Here is a 20,575-nt window from a genome sequence, read left to right as displayed (position 1 = left end):
ACATACATGTGTGTGTGTCTTCATAGTAGAATGATTTATATTCCTTTGGGTATATACCCAGTAATGGAATTGCTGGGTCAAATAGTATTTCTGGTTCTAGATCCTGGAGGAATTCCCATATTGTCTTCCACAGTGGTTGAACTAACTTACATTCTTACCAACAGTGTAAAAGTGTTTCTATTTCTCTACAGTCTCGCCAGCATCCATTGTTTCCGGACTTTTTAATAATCACCATTCTGACTGGCATGAGATAGTATCTCATTGTGGTTTTGATTTGCATTTCTCTGATGATCAGTGATGTTGAGCTTTTTTTCAGATGTTTGTTGTCCACGTAAATGTCTTCTTTTGAGAAGTGTCTGTTCATATCCTTTTGCCCAGTTTTTGATGGGTGTTTTTTCTTTGTAAATACATTTAAGTACCTTGCAAATTATGGAGATTAGACTTATGTCAGATGGGTAGATTGCAAAAATTTTCTCCCATTCTATAGGTTGCCTGTTCACTCTGATGATAGTTTCTTTTGCTGCGCAGAAGCGCTTTAGTTTAACTACATTCCATTTGTCAATTTTGGCTTTTGTCACAATTGCTTTTGGCATTTTTGTCATGAAGTCTTTGCCCATGCCTGTGTCCTGAATGGTATTGCCTATATTTTCTTCTAGAGGTTTTATGGTTTTGGGTTTTACATTTAAGTCTTTAATCCATCTTAAGTTACTTTTTGTACAAGGTATAAGGAAGGGGTCCAGTTTCAGTTTTCTGCATATGGCTAGCCAGTTTTCCCAACACCATTTACTGAATAGGAAATCCTTTTCTCATTGCTTAATTTTATCAGGTTTGTCGAAGATCAGATGGTTGTAGATGTGTGGTGTTATTTCTGAGGCCTCTGTTCTGCTCCATTGGTCTATATGTCTGTTTTGGTACCAGTACCATGCTGCTTTGGTTACTGTAGCCTTGTAGCATAGTCTGAAGTTATGTAGCATGATGCCTCCAGCTTTGTTCTTTTTGCTTAGGATTGTCTTGGCTATATGCGGTCTTCTTTGATTCCATATGAAATTTAAAATAGTTTTTTCTAATTCTGTGAAAAATATCAATGGTAGTTTGATGGGAATAACATTGAATCTGTAAATTACTTTGGGCAGTGTGGCCATTTTCATGATATTAATTCTTCCTAGCCATGAGGATGGAATGTTTTTCCATTCGTTTGTGTCCTCTCTTATTTCCTTGAGCAGTGGTTTGTAGTTTTTGAAGAGGTCCTTCACATCCCTCGTTATCTCTATTCCTAGGTATTTTATTCTCTTTGTAGTGAGTGTGAATGGGAGTTTATTCATGATTTGGCTCTCTGCTTACCTATTGTTGGTGTAAAGGAAAGCTTGTGATTTTTGCACATTGATTTTGTATCCTCAGATTTTGCTGAAGTTGCTTATCAGTTCCAGAAGTTTTGGGGCTGAGATGATATGGTTTTCTAAATATAAAATAATGTCATCTGCAAACAGAGACAATTTGACTTCTGCTCCTCCTATTTGAATACCTTTTATTTCTTTCTCTTGTCTGATTGCTCTGGCCAGAACTTCCAATATTATGTTGAAATGGTGAGAGAGGGCATCCTTGTCTTGTACCTGTTTTCCAAGGGAATGCTTCCAGTTTTTGCCCATTCAATATGATATTGGCTGTGGGTTTGTCATAAATAGCTCTTATTATTTTGAGATATGTTCCATCAATACCTAGTTTATTGAGAGTTTTTAACATGAAGGGATGTTGAAGTTTATCAACCCTATCAATCTGCATCTATTGAGATAATCATGTGATTTTTGTCTTTGGTTCTGTTTATGAGATGGATTATGTTTATTGATTTGCATATGTTGAACCAGCCTTGCATCCCAGGGATGAAGCCGACTTGATCATGGTAGATAAGTTTTTTGATGTGATGCCAGATTCAGTTTGCCAGTATTTTATTGAGAATTTTCACATTGATGTTCATCAGGGATATTGGCCTGAAGTTTTCCTTTTTTTGTTGTGTCTCTTCCCGATTTTGGTATCAGGACGATGCTGGCTTCATAAAATGAGTTAGGGAGGATTCCCTCCTTTTCAATTGTTTGGAATAGTTGCAGAAGGAATGGTACTAGCTCCTCTTTATATTTCTGGTAGAATTCAGCTGTGAATCCTTCTGGTCCTGGGCTTTTTTTGGTCGGTAGGCTATTAATTACTGCCTCAGTTTCAGAGCTTGTTATTGGTCTATTCAGGGATTCAACTTCTTCCTGGTTTAGTCCTGGTAGGGTGTATGCATTCAGGAATTTATCCATTTCTTCTAGATTTTCTAGTTTATTTGTGTAGAGGTGTTTATAACATTCTCTAATGATAGTTTGTATTTCCGTGGGATTGGTGGTGATACCCCTTTGTCACTTTTTATTGTGTCTACGTGATTCTTCTCTCTTCTTATTAGTCTAGCTAGCGGTCTTTCTATTTTGTTAAATTTTTTTTTTTTTTTTCCAAAAAACCAGCTCCTGGATTCATTGATTTTTTGGAGGGTTTATTGTGTCTCTCTCTCCTTCAATTCTTCTCTGATCTTAGTTATTTCTGGTCTTCTGCTAGCTTTTGGATTGGTTTGCTTTTGCCTCTGTAGCTCTTTTCATTGTGATGTTAGGGTGTTGATTTGAGATCTTTCTAGCTTTCTCATGTGGGCATTTAGCGCTATAAATTTCCCTCTTTAGCTGTGTCCCAGAGATTCAGGTACATTATCTCTTTGTTCTCATTGGTTTCAAATAACTTCTTGATTTCTGCCTTAATTTCATTATTTACCCAGGAGTCATTCAGGAGCAGGTTGTTCAACTTCCATGAAATTGTGTGGTTCTGAGTGAATTTCTTAATCCTGAGTTCTAATTTGATTGCAATGTTGTCTGAAAGACTGTTTGTTATGATTTCAGTTCTTTTGCGTTTGCTGAGGAGTGCTTTACTTCCAATTATATGGTTGATTTTAGAATAAGTGCCATACGGCACTGGAAAGAATGTATATTCTGTTGATTTAGAGTAGAAAGATCTGTAGACGTCTAGTAGGTCCACTTGATCCAGAGCTGAGTTCAAGTCCTGAATATCCTTGTTAATTTTCTGTCTCATTGATCTGTCTAATACTGACAGTGGGGTGTGAAGGTCTCCCACTATTACTGTGTGGGAGTCTAAGCCTCTTTGTAGGTCTCTAAGAATTTGTTTTATGAATTTGAATGCTCCTGTATTGGGTGCATATATATTCAGAATAGTTAGCTCTTGTCGTTGAATTGTTCCCTTTACCATTACGTAGTGCCCTTTTTTGATCTTTGTTGGTTTAAAGTCTGTTTTGACATAGACTAAGATTGCAACCCCTGGTTTTTTTGTTTGTTTGTTTTGCTTTTTTTTTTTTTGGCGGGGGGCGGCTTTCCATTTGCTTGGTAAATTTTCCTCCATCCCTTTATTTTGAGCCTGTGTATCTTTGCATGTATGATGGGTCTCCTGAATATAGCACACTGACAGCTGTTGACTCCTTATCCAATTTGCCAGTCTGTGTCTTTTAATTGGTGGCATTTAGCCCATTTACATTTAAGGTTAGTATTGTTACGTGTGAATTTGATACTGTCATCATGATGCTATTTGATTATTTTGCACACTAGTTGATCCAGTTTCTTCATAGTGTCATTGGTCTTTATATTTTGGCATGTTTTTGAGGTGGCTGCTACCAGCTTTTCCTTTCCATATTTAGTGCTTCTTTCAGGAGCTCTTGCAGAGCAGACCTGGTGGTAACAAAATCCCTCGGCATTTGCTTGTCTGGAAACGATTTGATTTCTCCTTCGCTTATGAAGCTTAGTTTGGCTGGATATGAAATTCTGGTTGAAAATTATCTTCTTTAAGAATGTCGAATATTGACCCCCAATCTCTTCTGGCTTATAGAGTTTCTGCTGAGATGTCCACTGTTAGTCTGATGGGGTACCCTTTGTATGTGACCTGGCCTTTCTCTCTGGCTGCCCTTAACAGGTCTTCCTTCATTTTGACCTTGGAGAATCTAACGATTATGTGTCTTGAGGTTGATCTTCTCATGGAGTATCTTAATGGTGTTGTCTGTATTTCCTGAATTTACATATTGGCCTGTCTTGCTAGGTTGGGGAAGTTCTCCTGGATAATATTCTGAAGTGTGTTTTCCAGCTTGTTTCCATTCTCCCCATCTCCTTCTGGTACTCCAATCAATCGTAGGTTTGGTCTCTTTATGAAGTCCCATATTTCTTGGAGGCTTTGCTCATTCCTTTTCATTCTTTTTTCTCTATTCTTGTCTGTATATCTTATTTCAGTAAGGTGGTCTTCAAACTCTGATATCCTTTCTTCCGCTTGGTCGATTCAGCTGTTGCTACTTGTGTATGCTTCACGAAGTTCTCATGCTGTATTTTTCAGTTCTATCAGGTTGTTTATGTTCTTCTCTAAGCTGGTTATTCTAGTCAGCAATTCCTCTAACTTTTTATCAAGGTTCTTAGCTTCTTTCCATTGTGTTAAAACATGCTCCTTTAGCTCATCATCATTTTTTATTACACATCTTCCGAAGTCTACTTCTATCAATTCGTCCATCTGATCCTCCGTCCAGTTCTGTGCCCTTGATGGAGAGACACTGTGATCATTTGGAGGAAAAGAGGCACTCTAGCCTTTCGGGTTTTCAGCATTTTTTCATTGATTCTTTCTCATCTTCATGAGTTTGTCTAATTTTGGTCTTTGAGGCTGCTGACCCTTAGATGGGGTTTTTGTGGGGGCCTTTTGTTGTTGTTGTTGTTGATGCTGTTGTTGTCGTTTTCTGCTTGTTTCTCTTTAAATAGTCAGACCCCTCTTCTGTAGGGCTGCTACAGTTTGTTGGGGTGAACTTCAGGTTCTACTCATCTGATTTGCTCTTATGCCTGGAGATGTCACTCAAGGAAGCTGGAGAGCAGCAAAGATGCATGCCTGCTCCTTTTTCTGGGACCTCTGACCTTGAGGGGCCCAACCTGATGCCAGTAGGATCACTCCTGTATAGGGTATCTGACAACCCCTGTTGGAGGGTCTCACCCAGTTGGGTGGCATGGGGAGCAGGACCCATTTAATGAAGCAATTTGTCCCTTGGTAGAAGGGTGTGTTTCACTGGGCGGAACCCATTTGTCTGGGCTGCCTGGATTACTCAGAACTACCAGGAGGAGAGGCTAAGCCTGCTGGTCCACAGAGACTACAGCCACCCTTCCCACTAGGGGCTCAGGCCCAGGGAGATCCAAATTCTGTCCCTGAGCCTCTGGCTGAAGTTATTGGAGATCCTGCAGGAAAGCCCTGCCCACTGAGGAAGGATGGGTCAGAGTTAGACCTGAAGAGGTACTCTGGCTGCAGACTGCCACAACTGGTGTGTTGGGCTGTGGGGACAAGTCTTGGGACCAAGCTGTCTAGCCTGCCTGGCTCCAGCAGGGGAAAAGCGCAGCCTGGAACTATAGAAATGGGTGCCACCCTTCCCCTACCCTGGGGGCTTAGCATGTTAGGCAGTTGCAAGTCCCAGTGCTGGCTGCTGCCCCTCTCACAAGGAGCTCAAATTGCTTAGACATCAGGCAGCGCAGCCAGTGCTGGCCACCCTTCCCCATGGGAGTTCAGTAAGCTTACGCAGACTCCAATTGAGAGGCTGTAAGAATCTGCACGTTCCAGGGTTGTGATGCAAAGCCCCAGTGGCGTGGGTTTGCAAGTGGAATCTTCCGATCTGTGGGTTGCACAGTTCCGTGGAAAAAGCACAGTTTCCCTGTCTGGGTAGCAGCTTACTCACCACCTCCCTTGCCTTGGCTCTCAGGTGCACTGCCGCACCACACTGCTCTTCCTTCTCTCCATGGGTCATGCCAGCCTTCTAGTCAATTTTGATGAGAGAACCTGGATACCTTGGTTGCTGGTGAAGGATCCACATGCTTATGTTTTTTTCCCATAGGAGCCTCCCATATGGTGCTGCTTCTGGTTGGCAGTCTCGGCCCCACCCCTAGTTTCGCGTAGGTGGGAGGCCTCAGGAAACTTAATATCATGGCGCAAGGCAAAGGGAAAGCAACGCACCTTCTTCACCAGGCAGCAGGAGGGAGCTGGAGTGATTTTCTTTCTTTTTTCTTTTTTTTTTTGGAAACAGAGTCTCACTCTGTTGCCCAGGCTGGAGTGCAGTGGCGCGATCTCGGCTCACTGCAAGCTCCACCTCCCGGGTTCACGCCATTCTCCTGCCTCAGCCTCCCGAGTAGCTGGGACCACAGGCCCCCGCCACCACCCGGCTAATTTTTTGTATTTTTAGTAGAGACGGGGTTTCACCGTGTTAGCCAGGATGGTCTCGATCTCCTGACCTCGTGATCCACCTGCCTCGGTCTCCCAAAGTGCTGGGATTACAGGCGTGAGCCACCACGCCCGGTCTGAGGTGATTTTCTAAGAGTAATTCTGGCCAAACTTTCATGCACTCCCTCAGCCAAACTCCATTTGGATCTATTCAGGCAGGAATCTTAGTTCAGCTCCTTAACTCTCATAAGTGGAAACTGACACCAACTCATTATAAAACCTAAGTGGAAAAAAAACAAAAACAAAAACCCTCCTCTATCATTTTTATCTTCTTGTTTACAGATAATTCAACTAAGAGGCATTTTTACTGGTCAATGTTGACATGGTTGTTTTCAGTTTTGGTTGTAATGACGAAAATCATACTGATTATCACAGGTATTGCTTGCCTCCCACAAGTGCACACCCTGCCTCTCTGCTAGAAAAATCCCAGTTTGTACACTGGATCCACAATTTTCTCCACTTTTTTTTTTTTTTATTTTTAGGTGATGGAGTCTTGCCATGTTGCTCAGGCTGGTCTCAAATTCCTGGGCTAGAGCAATCCTCCCACCTTGGCCTTCCCATGTGCTGGGATTACAGGAGTGAGCCACTGTGCCTGGCCAATATCCACACTTTTCACATGATCTCGTGCTTGGAAAAGGTAGGCTCCAGCCCCAACTTTAAGGAGGGAATTACAACTGGTCTAGTCACAGGAACATGATTAAATTCTGTCAAGCAAAATGAATGTACGTGGAAGTCTGTGGGGAGAGTGGGAAGTTGGAAAGAATCTGGATCCTTGATCAAATCTCTGGGAAATAAAATTTTCCTCATTTCTTTAAACAATTAATATTGAGTTTTCAGTTCCCATATCTGAAAAAAAGATCCTAGAAGGCTCACAGAGCCTAATAGAGCCTAATAGATTAGTAAATAGACTACACACTTGTAAGCAGTTTGGCTGGAGCGAGAGGACATTAGGGAATTATGAAATATAATAACATCTTTCTTTCGAACTTGGTAATTCCTTTCAAAACAATGAATACAAAGTATTAAAATATCATTGGAAATATCCAAAATCTATCTTAACATCTACTGAATTTGATACTTTACACGGTTGCATTTGAATTTCCTGTAGCAAATTATAATTTTCTTAAATCTTACAAAAATGATCTTTTACCTATATTCTACTATAAGAATTTGTATACACATACATACATACACACACAGACACACATGCATACACCTTTTATACTACTTTGGCATAATATTGTTAGTTAATATAATAGTAAGTATAAATGTAAAAATCTAGCTTCTACTTTGTTGTTAAAATAATACAACTGAAAGTCCTCAAATGAGAATAAGAATATAGCAAATCAGAAATATTATGAGGTTCACAAATATGTAAATTTCATTTATTTTTGAAAAGCTCAAAAGTAAACAGTCCTTAGTACCTGTAATGAGCTATTCATAATAAAGGGCAAACACCAAGGCCAGTGCCACGTAGGATTCTGCTTCGTGTTTAGCTGCAACCCAGCTGTCCCATGCAACGTCCCAGATCCATCTGCTGGCAATCTGTGAGAGAAATTTTGTAAAGACCAACTTTAGATTGAACATATTAAGAAGTAATTTTCAAATCTACACTAGTTTTTAAAAAATGAATGCATCGGTATCTCAGAAATTATTTTTCAGACATAATTTGTCTGGTTTTCCCTTTCATAAAAAGCTTGGAGAATGACACTGCCCCAGCCCATCCTTCTTTAATGGAGGCTGGCCTTTCTCTAAAACAGAGAGAGGCTCCCTTAGCTGTGTTTCCAGGGCCAGGAGCAGAAGGCCCCTGGGAATGGGGATGTAGTGGCTCTGCATACAGTATGACTCTGCCATGTAATCCCTGACAAGGAAGTCTTCCCACCCTTTAAAGATTTTCAGGCTCAAGCCTGTAATCCCAGCACTTTGGGAGGCCGAGACGGGCGGATCACGAGGTCAGGAGATCGAGACCATCCTGGCTAACACGGTGAAACCCCGTCTCTACTAAAAATACAAGAAAATTAGCCGGGCGAGGTGGTGGGCGCCTGTAGTCCCAGCTACTTGGGAGGCTGAGGCAGGAGAATGGCGTGAACCCGGGGGGGGCGGAGCTTGCAGTGAGCCGAGATCGCGCCACTGCACTCCAGCCTGGGGCACAGAGCAAGACTCCGTCTCAAAAAAAAAAAAAAAAAAAAAAAAAAAGATTTTCAGCCAAAAAGTTTGTCTGGGCCTTGCCTTGAAATGAAGAAATGGCATTGACTATACAAGTAGGCTGATATGGACAATTCTAACTCCTTTTCTCTGTGTACAAATCCATATGTGATCTGATTTCAGCCCACTTCTTCGTGGAGGATCTAAAATGGCCCAAATTCTTTTTTTTTTTTTTTTTCTTTTAAGACATAGTTTCACTCTTGTTTCCCAGGCTGTAGTGCAATGGCGTGATCTCGGCTCATTGCAACCTCCACCTCCTGAGTTCAAGTGAGTCTCCTGCCTCAGCCTCCAGAGTAGATGGTATTACAGGTGCCTGCTACCACATCCAGCTAATTTTTCTATTTTTAGTAGAGATGGGGTTTTACCATGTTGACCAAGCTGGTCTTGAACTCTTGACCTCAGGTGATCCGCCCACCTTGGCCTCCCAAAGTGCTGGGATTACAGGCATGAGCTACCACGTCCGGCCGAAAAATTCTTTATGGCTTCTCCTATTAGGAAGTTGACTTTATGTCCCCACCCTGTGAATAAGACTTGGCCTTGTGACTTGCTATGAGTTGTAAAACATGACACTGTGAAACTTCCAAGCAAGGCCTTCAGAGGTCTTGTAGCTGCCACTCTCATGCTCGTGGAATACTATGCTGAGCCCCCCCATGTTATGAAAGCCCACTCAACCTACTGGAGGATGCTGGCTCACATGCAGGAGAACCCAGGGGCCCAGGCCACAGCTAGCCCAACAGTCAGACAAGTGACAGAAGCCGTCTTGGACCTGCAGGCCCAGGTAAGTCATTACATGGCTACAAGTGCATCGGTGAGACCAGCAGAAAAGCCAAGTCGCTGACTCACAGAAAGTAAGCAAATACATGGCTGTTGTTATAAGATACTAAGTTCTGGGGTGGTTTGTTGTGCAATAATATAAGCTGAAACATTCCCCCCACTGCGCATCATGCCACTCTCTACCACCTACTTGTTACATATCAAGCACATGAAGTCATCCCTGCCTCAGGATCTTTGCACTTGAAGTTTTCTCTGCTTGGAACATCCTCCCTCCTCTTTGGTATGGCTGGTTCCTTCTTATCTGGATGTCAGAGGGTTCTCCCTTCTCTAAACAATCCCAAGTAGCCACTCTGCTACTCTATCATATCCCTACCTTAATGTTCTCTTTGTAGCACTTACCATCTAGAACATCCCTATTTCTTAAGTCTGTATGTCATATGTGGTGCAGCTTCTCTTCTCCATGGGAGCCAGGATGCTTCTTTCTTGCTGATTGTTCTCTCCTCAGTACCCCTCTGCCAGTCCAGGTCCCCCTCCCCACGCTTCATCATGCAGTCCGCTCCTAAATGGAACCTCTGCAGATTCTTCCAAACGCAATTTTTTCTCTCTTTTCTCTCCAACTCCCACATATTCCTTATCAACTCCTTAGATAATTACACAGCCTAGTGATATTATCTCTTTGTTAATAAATAATTTAATAATTACCTTGCTGTTTCTTGAGGGCTCTGTGCTGGTGATTATGTTAAGGATTTTAATATAGATAATTTCATTTCATCTTCACAACAGCTCTAGGAAGCCAGTTTTATCATCACCATTTTATAGACGAAGAAACTGTGCCCAGGCCACAGCTAGCAAGTGTTGCAGAGGCGATCTGACTCCAAAACCCAGGCTGTTTACGTTATTCCTATCGTTTTATTTCCTTAAATTCTAAATTGTGCTGCATTATCTCCTTAACTAGAGTAAAATCTCCTTCAGAATCATGGTCCATGTTTTATCATTCCTTGTATTTTCCTTAGTACCTAACACCCACTAGGGCCCAAAATAAATTTACTGGTTAATTAATTAACTTAAATTACATTAAACTGTCAAAATTGATATGCTTAAGGAAAAGAATAGCAATGCAATTTAATAAATTATTAGTACCAAATTGCTAAATTGCTACTTCTAGGTTTGTACTTTTCTTTCTTTCATTCTTTCTTTTTTTTTTTTTTTTTTTGAGATGGAGTCTTGCTCTGTTGCCCAGGCTGGAGTGCAGTAGAGCGATCTCGGGCCACTACAACCTCCGCCTCCCAGTTTCAAGAGAGTCTCCTGCCTTATCTTCCCGAGTAGCTGGGAATACAGGGGCCCACCATCATGCCCAGCTAATTTTTGTATTTTCAGTAGAGATGGGGTTTCACCATGTTGGCCAGGCTGGTCTGAAACTCCTGACCTCAGGTGATCCACCCGCCTCAGCCTCCCAAAGTGCTGGGATTACAGGCAGGAGCCAATGCACCTGGCTGGTTTGTACTTCTCAAATAATTGACAGTGAAATAAATACATTTAACAACATGATACTTTCTTTTGAAAGGTACCTCAGAATCTCTGGAGTGCCCTTGAGTCATCACAATAAAAATCAAATCACTAGAGAGGAGATGCCTTATAGTTCTAATTGCTAGATCCTATATCAATGGGGTACTTACATTTATTGCTTGGCCAGTCTTTTGAATAAATAATACTTTTATAATGAACTTATAACGGTGGTACCCAAATTCTTTGACTGCAGACAGTATGCGGTCTGCCAATTCAAGTGACAAGTGAGAGAATACTTTATCATCATATTTGACATCTTTAAGACTTTCCTTTAAGAAAATTTAAGAAAAATACTTTTATTTTCAAACCAAATATTTCCTATATAAAAATTCAAGTAGAAAACATATCTAAATAATATATATAACTGTTTAAAAATAAATATATTCCTAACTAAATAATATTAAATACATTTTATGCTTACCTATTTCTGTAACAATTTTGAGGAATATTTATTGGGGTTTTCAAATTATATTCAATTACTTTTCATTATCGACACAAGCTGTAAGTTGTAATTTACTAGACTACTCTGCCAAACAGTTAATAGACAGACACAGGAGATTTTCCAAAGAAGACTTTTAGAAATTCTTGGGTAAAGGAAACAAATCTTTTAAAATTTATACATATATTAAAATTCAGATTTTGGTTTTCTTATAGTGAAGATTACTTGGACTCACAACCTGTACCATGTCACTGCCCTGCTCAGTGGGCTCACATTAAAACTACTTCTTTCCAACCCTCCTCTGTAGCCTCTCACTCCACTGATTTTTCTCTGGCCTCCAGGAAAGTGAACTCAAAGATTTCTAACCATGTTTATTAATAAATTAATGTATAGCTTGAAGGAAATGGACATGGCTTGTGGGCTATAAAGCATTACTCTTTTTTACAAACCAGGAGCAGAACTGGACACCTAGCAGACAGACTACACATCTCTGATTAACTGACTTGTTGTGCCTGCACCAATGACACAATGCCTTCTGGTTCTAGTGACCACTGCATGAGCCAATTCCTGGAATGAATTTCTTTGTACATATATTCTTTGTTTCTCTGTAGAACCCTCATACAATACTGCTATCATATATATTTATCAACCTACTGTTAGTATCTGCTGGATTTTAGTTTGTACTGAATGAGCTTGGAATTTCTTCAGTGGCTCCATTCTATATGAATTAGCAAACTTTAATTTTGCCAGGGCACTCTTCCATTCTTTACCTATATCAGCAATTGAGTCATCAAAAGGAGGCTCTACATACTGAACATCGTGAACTGACTCTCTCAGTCTTTCTCTTAAAATCTGTGCATACTGGAGGAGAAAGAGAGAGGGGAAGAGAGAAAGGGAGAAAGATTACTTTTTAAATTGTAAAATGATTTTTCAGGTTAAAAAACCCTGTACAATGGGACAGGGCTCACACAAAGCTTGGAAATTTGTTAAACAGACTTCTACAATAATGTGGTTGCTAAATCCTAGATTTGCTCCTGGCTATCAATTTGGCAAAAAAAAAAAAGGAATACTATTTATCCTTTTATCTATACTCACAAACATATACACACAAATTGCATGCATATATTTAGAATATCCATGGATGATCCACAGGGACTAGAAACAAGAGTGGCCTCCAGGGAGAGCAACTGAGTGGCTATGGGATGGAGATACAGGGAAAACCTTTCTTCCTCCCTACCCTGAGATTATGAAAATATTATCCTTCATTATCTTAAAATTTTATTTTACTTCATTTACTCATTTTTAAATAATATAATTATTTAGGTAGCACATTCATAAGTCTTAAGCTGAAAAGATACCAAAAGAGCATTGATTCGATATTTATCAGTTCATGCTTTTGACATGAAACATTCATTCTGTGACATCCAATATGCATTAATGAAATATTTGCATAGTATCCAATATGTCCCAGATAAATGCTCTAGCCTCTTAAATTAAAGCAGTGAGCTTCATTTTATTAATAGCCAGGAATTTCTTTTTCTTGCCTAATTGCTTGGCTAGAACTTCCAATTCTATGTTGAAAAGAAGTGGCAAAAGTGGACATCCTTGCTTTGTTACTAATATTACAGGAAAAGCTTTCAGTCTTTCCCCATCGAGTATGATGTTTGCTGTGCACTTTGTTGTTGTTGTTGTTTTGAAACAGAGTATTGCTCTGTCGCCCAGGCTGGAGTACAGTGGCATGATCTTGGCTCACTGCAACCTCTGCCTCCTAAGTTCAAGCGATTCTCCTGCCTCAGACTCCTGAGTAGCTGGGACTACAGGCGCATGCCACCATGCCCAACTAATTTTTTTTTTTTTTTTTGTATTTTTAGTAGAGATGGGGTTTCACTGTGTTAGCCAGGATGGTCTTGATCTCCTGACCTCGTGATCTGCCTGCCTCAGCCTCCCAAAATGCTAGTATTACAGGTGTGAGCCACCATGCCTGGCATTTGCTGTGCAGTTTTCATACAGAGCTTTTATTAGGTTGAAGTAGTTTCCTCCTATTTCTAGTTTTTGGGGTGTTTTTATAATAAAAGAGTGTTGAATTTGACATATGCTTTTTCTTCATCAATTGAGATTTATCATGTGGTTTATTTCATTTAGTTAATGTGGTGTATTACCTTGATCGATTTTCATATGCTGGATCATCCTTGCATTCCAGGAACAAATTTCACTTGGTCGTGGTGTCAAATCCTTTAAATAAAATGCTGAATTCAGTTTGCTAGTATTTTGTTGAGAATTTTTGCATCAGTGTTAATATATGATACATGTCTGTAGTTTGCTTTTCTTGTAGCGTCTTTGTCTGCCTTTGGTATTAGGGTAATGCTGACTTCTTAGAATGAGTTAGACAGTATTCTCTCTGCTTTTATCTTCTCAAAGAGAAGATATAATTGATATAACTTTTTCCTTAAATGCTTGGTAGAATTCACCAACGAAATCACCTGAACCTGGTGATTTCTGCTTTGGAAGGTTGTTATTGATTCAATTTTTAAAAACAGATATATGCTTATTCAGATTATGTATTTCTTTTTGTATGAGTTTTGGGAAATTGCATCTTTCAAGGAATTGGTCCATTTCTTCTAGGTTATCAAATTTCTGGGCACAGAATTGTTCATAATATTCTTTTATTACATTTATGGTGTTCATGAAATTTCTAGCAATATCCTGACTTGCATTTCTGCTATTAGTAATTTGTGTCCTCTCTTTCTTAGTTAGCCTGGATAGAGGCTTATAGGTTTTATTGATCTTTTCAAAGAAAAAGCTTTCAGTTTTGTTGGTACCTGATTTCAATTTCATCAATTTCTGCTATAATTTTTATTATTTCTTTTCTTCTTGGATTTAATTTGTTCTTCTTTTATAGTTTCTTTGAGGCTTATTTTAGCTCTTGCTTCTTTTCTAATATATGCACACATTCAATACTATACATTTCCTTCCAAGCCCTGTTTTTGCTGCATTCTACAAATTTTGATGTTTTCATTTTTATTTAGCTCAAAGTATTTTTTAAATTTCTTTTGAGGTTTCTTCTTTTGTTAGTGTTTTTTGATGTCTAGCATTTCTTTCTGGTTCTTTCTTAGGATTTCCATTTCTATGCTTACATTGCTCATCTGTTCTTGTATGCTATTTTATCAACTACAGCCCTTTAACATATTAATCATAGTTACTTAAATTCTGATAATTCCAAAATCCCTGCCATGTCTGGTTCTGCTGCTCACTCTGTGTTTGTTGTTGTTTTTAGTATGCCTAATTTTTTTCTTGAAAGACAGACATGATTCGCCAGGTAAAGAAACTGATGTAAGCAAAAGAAACTACCAACAGAGTGAACGGGCAACCTACAGAATAGGAGAAAATTTTTGCAATCTACTCATCTGGCAAAGGGCTAATATCCAGAACCTACAAAGAACTCAAACAAATTTACAAGAAAAAAACAACCCCATCAAAAAGTGGGCAAAGGATATGAACAGACACTTCTCAAAAGAAGACATTTAATGCAGCCAACAGACACATGAAAAAATGCTCATCATCACTTGCCATCAGAGAAACGCAAATCAAAACCACAATGAGATACCATCTCACACCAGTTAGAATGGCGATCATTAAAAAGTCAGGAAACAACAGGTTCTGGAGAGGATGTGGAGAAATAGGAACATTTTTACAGTTGGTGGGACTGTAAACTAGTTCAACGATTGTGGAAGACAGTGTGGCGATTCCTCAAGGATCTAGAACTAGAAATACCATTTGACCCAGCCATCCCATTACTGGTTATATACCCAAAAGATTATAAATCATGCTGCTATAAAGACACATGCACATGTATGATTATTATGGCACTATTGACAATAGCAAAGACTTGGAACCAACCCAAATGTCCATCAATGACAGACTGGATTAAGAAAATGTGGCACATATACACCATGGAATACTATGCAGTCATAAAAAAGGATGAGTTCATGTTCTTTGTAGGGACATGGATGCAGCTGGAAACCATCATTGTCAGCAAACTATCACAAGAACAGAAAACTGAACACCTCATGTTCTCACTCATAGGTTGGAACTGAACAATGAGAACACCTGGACACAGCAAGGGGAACATCACACATTGGGGTTTGTTGTGGGGTGGAGGGAGGGGGAGGGATAGCATTAGGAGATATACCTAATGTAAATGACGAGTTAATAGGTGCAGCACACCAACATGGCACATGTATACATATGTAACAAACCTGCACATTGTGCACATATACCCTAGAACTTAAAGTATAATAAAACATTAAAAAAAAAAAAAAACAAAAAAAACTGCTGTAACGAGGCCTCTAGTATTGTGCTTGCAATGTATTTGTGGAGAGGAAGCATTCCATAGTTGTAGGACTAGGTATTTTAGTGAACCTGGGCTTCTGGATTGTGAACTTCACAAATGTTTCTGAGTTTTCTGTTTTTTCCCCTACTTGCTTAAGTCACACAGGATGGCTAAGGAGGGCTGGAGTGAGGTCACAGAGCAAACTGCTGCTTGTCACTCTACTCTACTTTTGGGGGCAGCTGTTTATCCTGTGACCTCACTTCTCTTATGGATCTAAGAAGAGTTAATTTTTTCGGTTTGTTCAGCTTTTTACTTGTTAGGACATAGTAGGGACTTTAAGCCCCTCACATGTAGAACAAGAAGCTGGAAGTCTTACCTTTGTTTTTTGAATGATATTTTAGCTGAGTATAGAATTCTAGGTTGATAGTTATTTTGAGTCCTTAAAGATGATGCTTCAATGTCTTCTGTCTTGCATTGTTTCTGAGAAGTACGCTGTCATTTTGTCTGTTTCTATGTATGTAACATTCCTTTGTTCTAGTTGCCTTTAAATTTTAAATCACTGGTTTCAAGCAATTTTATTATTGCATGTCTTGGCATAATTTTTTTCGCGTGTCTTGTGCTTGGAGTTCACTGAGCCTCAGATTTGTGGGTTTACAGTTTTCAACAAATTTGGAAATTTCTCATTCCTTATTTCTTCAAATACTTTTTGTCTGTCCTCTCTCACCTCATTTGGGGACTCAAATTACAAGAACATTAGGCTACTTTAAGTTCTGCCAAAGCTCATTGACATCTTGTAATATTTTTTCAGCATCCTTCCCCAATTTCTGTCTCTAAATGTCCTTTCTTCTGCACTGAATCTGCTGTTAATGTCATTTAGTGTATTTTCATTCCTGACATAGTATTTTTCATCTACAGAAGTCTGAGTTGAATTTAACATGCTCAGTCTTTCTCTACACTCTTAAATATATGGAATGTAATTATAATAACTTCATATGATTTACTTTGATGAAAACTAATAACTCTCTTAACTACTTTAATGTCTGTTTATATTAATTCTATTTTGTGTAATTTCTGGGCTGATATTACTGTTTCTTCAATTTTGAACTTTATTTTCCTGCTTCTATGTAGGTCTATTAATATTTAGAGACCAGACAGTGTGAATTTTACCTTCTTACAGGTTGGATATTTTTGTATTCCTAAGACTCTTGAGCTTTCTTCTAGAACAAAGACATTTGGAAACGGTTTAATCCTCTTGAGCCTTGCTTCTCAACCTTGATAAGCCAGATCAAAGAACTCATTCTCTATTTTTCCCACTACTAAGGCAATGCACTTCTTAGCACGCTAACCAAAGCCCTATATTTTTCATGGTTTTCCACTTTTTCTGGTGGGAACACGCCCAAGGATATTTTTATTCCTTTTGGGTGATTCTTTCTCCACCTCCACTCTCCACCTTTGGTGAGGACTTTCCTCACCAGATGCACTGCTGCACTAAGCTGAATACCCTGAGAAACGTTCTGTAGGTCTTTAGGGCAGCCCTGTCCTAATACTCTGCTCTTCAGTCTCATGCTATCTTGGCTTCCCAGGCTCCCAACTCCTTTTGAACTAAAGGAGGCCTTTCCTTGTGTTGTGGCCTGGAAAGTCTCACCAGGCAATTAAGGTGGGGGCAATATTGGGGCTTACCTTACCTGTTTCTCATCTCTTGGAGATCGCTCTTGTCCTGTTTGACACCCAAATCAATGGAAACAACCGCTCCATACATTTTTGTGTGTTACTTTAAGTAGTTTCTGGTAAGAATTACTCCATATTGGCTGAGAGTAAAAGTCCCTCACCAGAAATAAATCTCCTGTTGTGATCATCTGTCAGGCTTCTGTGTCTTAATTGCAGAAGCAGCATTATTAACTCCATAAACCTCTCAAAAACAAAATTATTTTTTGTTTATTAAGAGAATGCTTCTCTAGGGCAGTGATTGGGACCCTCCTTTCCTCTACAGTATACTCAAGGGATGCAACTACATAGTATCATTAACAGCAGCTTTCAACTGCAATGATTCTTAAGGAAATGGGGCATTCATGTGTGGCCTGAAAATAGCCATTAATGCTTCTAATAAGCTGAAAATTTACATCTGTACAATTTCTCCTTTGTGTATAATATTGTATTGGCTGCCTGACTATACTTATTAAGTATAATAATATACTTATTGAGCTGTACTTATTAAGAATATTTTATTCCTTTTATTAAGAATCTTTACAATCTTTTTAAAATTGGGAATAGGCTTTAAATATGATCAACTTTTTGGCATCTAGTAATACCTGAGTTTCTACTGATGTAGCATTTCCTTATATTGAGCCTATATATAGCCCTAAAATAAAATAAGCTTGGGCATGAGATATTACTTTTATTTCTAAATGCCACATGCTAGTGTTTAAGTTTTTTTTTTTTTTTTTTTCTGAGATGGAGTCTCACTCTGTCGCCCAGGCTGGAGTGCAGTGGCATGATCTCAGCTCACTGCAACCTCCTCCTCCCGGGTTCAAGCAATTCTTGTGCCTCAGCCTCCCTGAGTAGCTGGGATTACAGGCACCCACCACCACACTGGCTAATTTTTGTATTTTTAGTAGAGATGGGGTTTTGGCCTCTTGGCCAGGCTGGTTTTGAACTCCTGACCTCAGGTGATCCACCTGCCTTGGCCTCCCAAAGTGGTGGGATTACAGGCATGGGCCACTGTGCCCGGTTGTATTTAAGATTTTCAAATGCATGTGCACAGGTGAGAACAGTTAAGCTTTCCATTTTTAGTAATCTACTTCGCATTTTGTTAACCTTTGATCTCAACAACAGGAACTCATTCTTGTTAAGCCAAAGTATAATTTATTGGAAAGATACAGTTTACATAACAGCAAAGAAGGCTGATGAACCAGATTCATAAAGACACATGGAGCACTTTAGCTTCTCATCTTCAATGTGAATAAACCTCAATCATTTTATCTGCATTATTTCAAATAATTCATCTAATTAGCTTAGTTTGGGTCTCATCCTCATTAAAAAGTTAAGGAAAGTAGCTGACAATCTCACCAAAGCTCTATGCAATTGCAGCTGAGTTAATTCTCTAAAAGTTAACTGAGATGCTACCACTAGAAAAAAGGAAATGGAGGCAAGACAGATAAAATCAAGAGATGGTCATATTGATTAAACAGTATGTCTTAAATTTTCCTGTGCTCCAAAATAGGGAAATTAACAGCTACCTTAAATTGGAAATGACTAAGTGCACAGTTTCCTCACGTACATTTAGTAAGCATTTGTAGAGTCCTCAATGTCTTCCCAATTATTGTTCTATTCAAATTTCTCACCTCTAAAAGACTCAACTTTAAAGATAGCTATAATTGATGACATCCATATCAAATAAGCAATAATTACTTTGGTCCATGTCCCCTCACTCCCAGATTTTAACCTATATACCAGGTGCACCTATGTGTCCCCTCATTGAGTTCAGGCTCATTGAATTTTAAAGACCACTTCAGACCTCAAATAGGCAATAAGTTTATAAAAGCCACCCTTGTCTGCCTCAATATATAGAAATTTTTCTTTACTGTTGGTGACCTATCTGTTATTCAGACTCATTGCCAAGCGAACAGCATAGTGTTTGGGAGTGTGAAGTTTTAAGTCCAATCGATTTAGGTTTCTAGCCTTGCTCTGCTCTTTTTCTTAGCTGTGTAAACTTGGCCTGTTTACTTTTCCTCCTTCGTTCTCTCCTCTGTAAAATGCAGTTACCAAGGAAACATTATTAGAACCTGAAATTTCGCCATTACTTATTTTGAGAATTCTCTTTTTGAGAGTAATCTTAAAATGTTTTAGGGTCTTCAAAAAACTGTTTTGCCTGTCATCTCTGACTTCATCCTATTATAGGTCCATGAAGTAAGTATGACGAGAAACCAGTACAGGCCAAGTGGACCGAGTACCAGCACACAGGTTCTGGTCCCAGCTCTATCATTACAGCTTTGTATCCTTGGGCAAACTAGTATCAATAAAAGATAGAGTCTTTAATACATTAACGGTTTTCAAAGCCTAATCATATAGAAAGACCTGTGTTATACCACCAATACAACTGAATAACGACCCTTTCCATCAATATCAGACAATAAGTTTTGGACAGAATATTTTCAACTTAAGTTTTTTTCTCCTGTACATTCTTCAAAGATCCAGACTGCTGATGTTTTAAAAACCCAAAACACGGCACTATTCTGCCTGGTTTATCAAAATTTTTTTAATACAGCATACACTCATTTTTCGCTAGCCAAACTGCTTATAATGGCACTAAATACACTAACATACTGTGTTTTAGTACGAAGCAATAATTAATACTCAGAGTACTCTCAGGAAATCCGCAAGCTGAGTAAATCTGAAAAGAAGATCTTGTAACCACCCTTCCAATCGACTTAGTAGGGTTCTACGGCCCTAATTAAAAAGCGAGAAAACTTTAGCACTCAAGTCCAAAGGGGACTGCCCAACTCAGTCTCAGGCTTCAATTTTGCACCTGGGAAAAAAGAAACACAAAAGGGAAATGCTGCCTTCTTGGCTCTGGGGGTGGTGACGGGAGCGGGGCCCACTGAGGAGCGATTTCAATTAAAGGGTCGGACAAAGCCGTCTCGGGTCCCTAACAGTCTCCGCACTCACTGCCTCCTTCTCGAACATGCTAGGCCTCCTCTCTTTCCTAGGCGTCACCGGCGCCTGCTGAGAGCTCTGGTTCGGGGTCTGGATGAGGCTCGACTTCACGCCTCGGCCTCGCTTCTCCATCTCGCTCTGCTCCCCAAGACTCCCACTGTCTCTCCTCCGCCGACCGTCAAACGCCTCAGCAGCTCCCGCGAGGGCGGAAGTCTCCCACCTGCGCCTGGTACGGTCGGAAGTGCCCGCTAGGGCTCCAAGGCGCCTGGAGGCGGGGCGCGCAGGTGCCTGCGTCA

At 39.7% G+C, this 20,575-nt stretch overlaps 1 protein-coding gene across 1 annotated transcript; it reads right to left on the bottom strand.

Annotated features, from left to right (window-relative positions):
• Nucleotides 1-7,678: 7,678 nt before the first annotated feature.
• TCTE3 (t-complex-associated-testis-expressed 3) lies at nt 7,679-20,527 on the bottom strand. Its single transcript, XM_025382616.1, has 4 exons — nt 20,292-20,527; nt 11,951-12,157; nt 10,968-11,126; nt 7,679-7,857 (listed from the first exon to the last, which is right to left on the bottom strand). Exons 1-4 carry the CDS (start codon nt 20,409-20,411, stop codon nt 7,747-7,749), a joined length of 597 nt encoding a protein of 198 aa, XP_025238401.1. The 5' UTR covers nt 20,412-20,527; the 3' UTR covers nt 7,679-7,746.
• Between the last annotated feature and the right edge of the window lie 48 nt (nt 20,528-20,575).

Source organism: Theropithecus gelada, chromosome 4 (genome assembly GCF_003255815.1).
Source record: "Theropithecus gelada isolate Dixy chromosome 4, Tgel_1.0, whole genome shotgun sequence".
NCBI lineage: Eukaryota > Metazoa > Chordata > Mammalia > Primates > Cercopithecidae > Theropithecus > Theropithecus gelada.
The sequence above is the reverse complement of the archived record's forward strand: the minus strand, read 5'-3'. Positions and strand labels throughout refer to the sequence as shown.

Excerpts from the sequence above, each read along its gene's own strand:
- TCTE3 (XM_025382616.1), bottom strand. The coding sequence starts at position 20,411 with ATGGAGAAGCGAGGCCGAGGCGTGAAGTCGAGCCTCATCCAGACCCCG. Across the intron at positions 12,158-20,291 it reads GCATGTTCGAGAAGGAGGCA|TATGCACAGATTTTAAGAGA; the intron begins GTGAGTGCGGAG and ends TTTCTCCTCCAG. Across the intron at positions 11,127-11,950 it reads AAATCCAGCAGATACTAACA|GAAAGTCTTAAAGATGTCAA; the intron begins GTAGGTTGATAA and ends ATTTTCTTAAAG.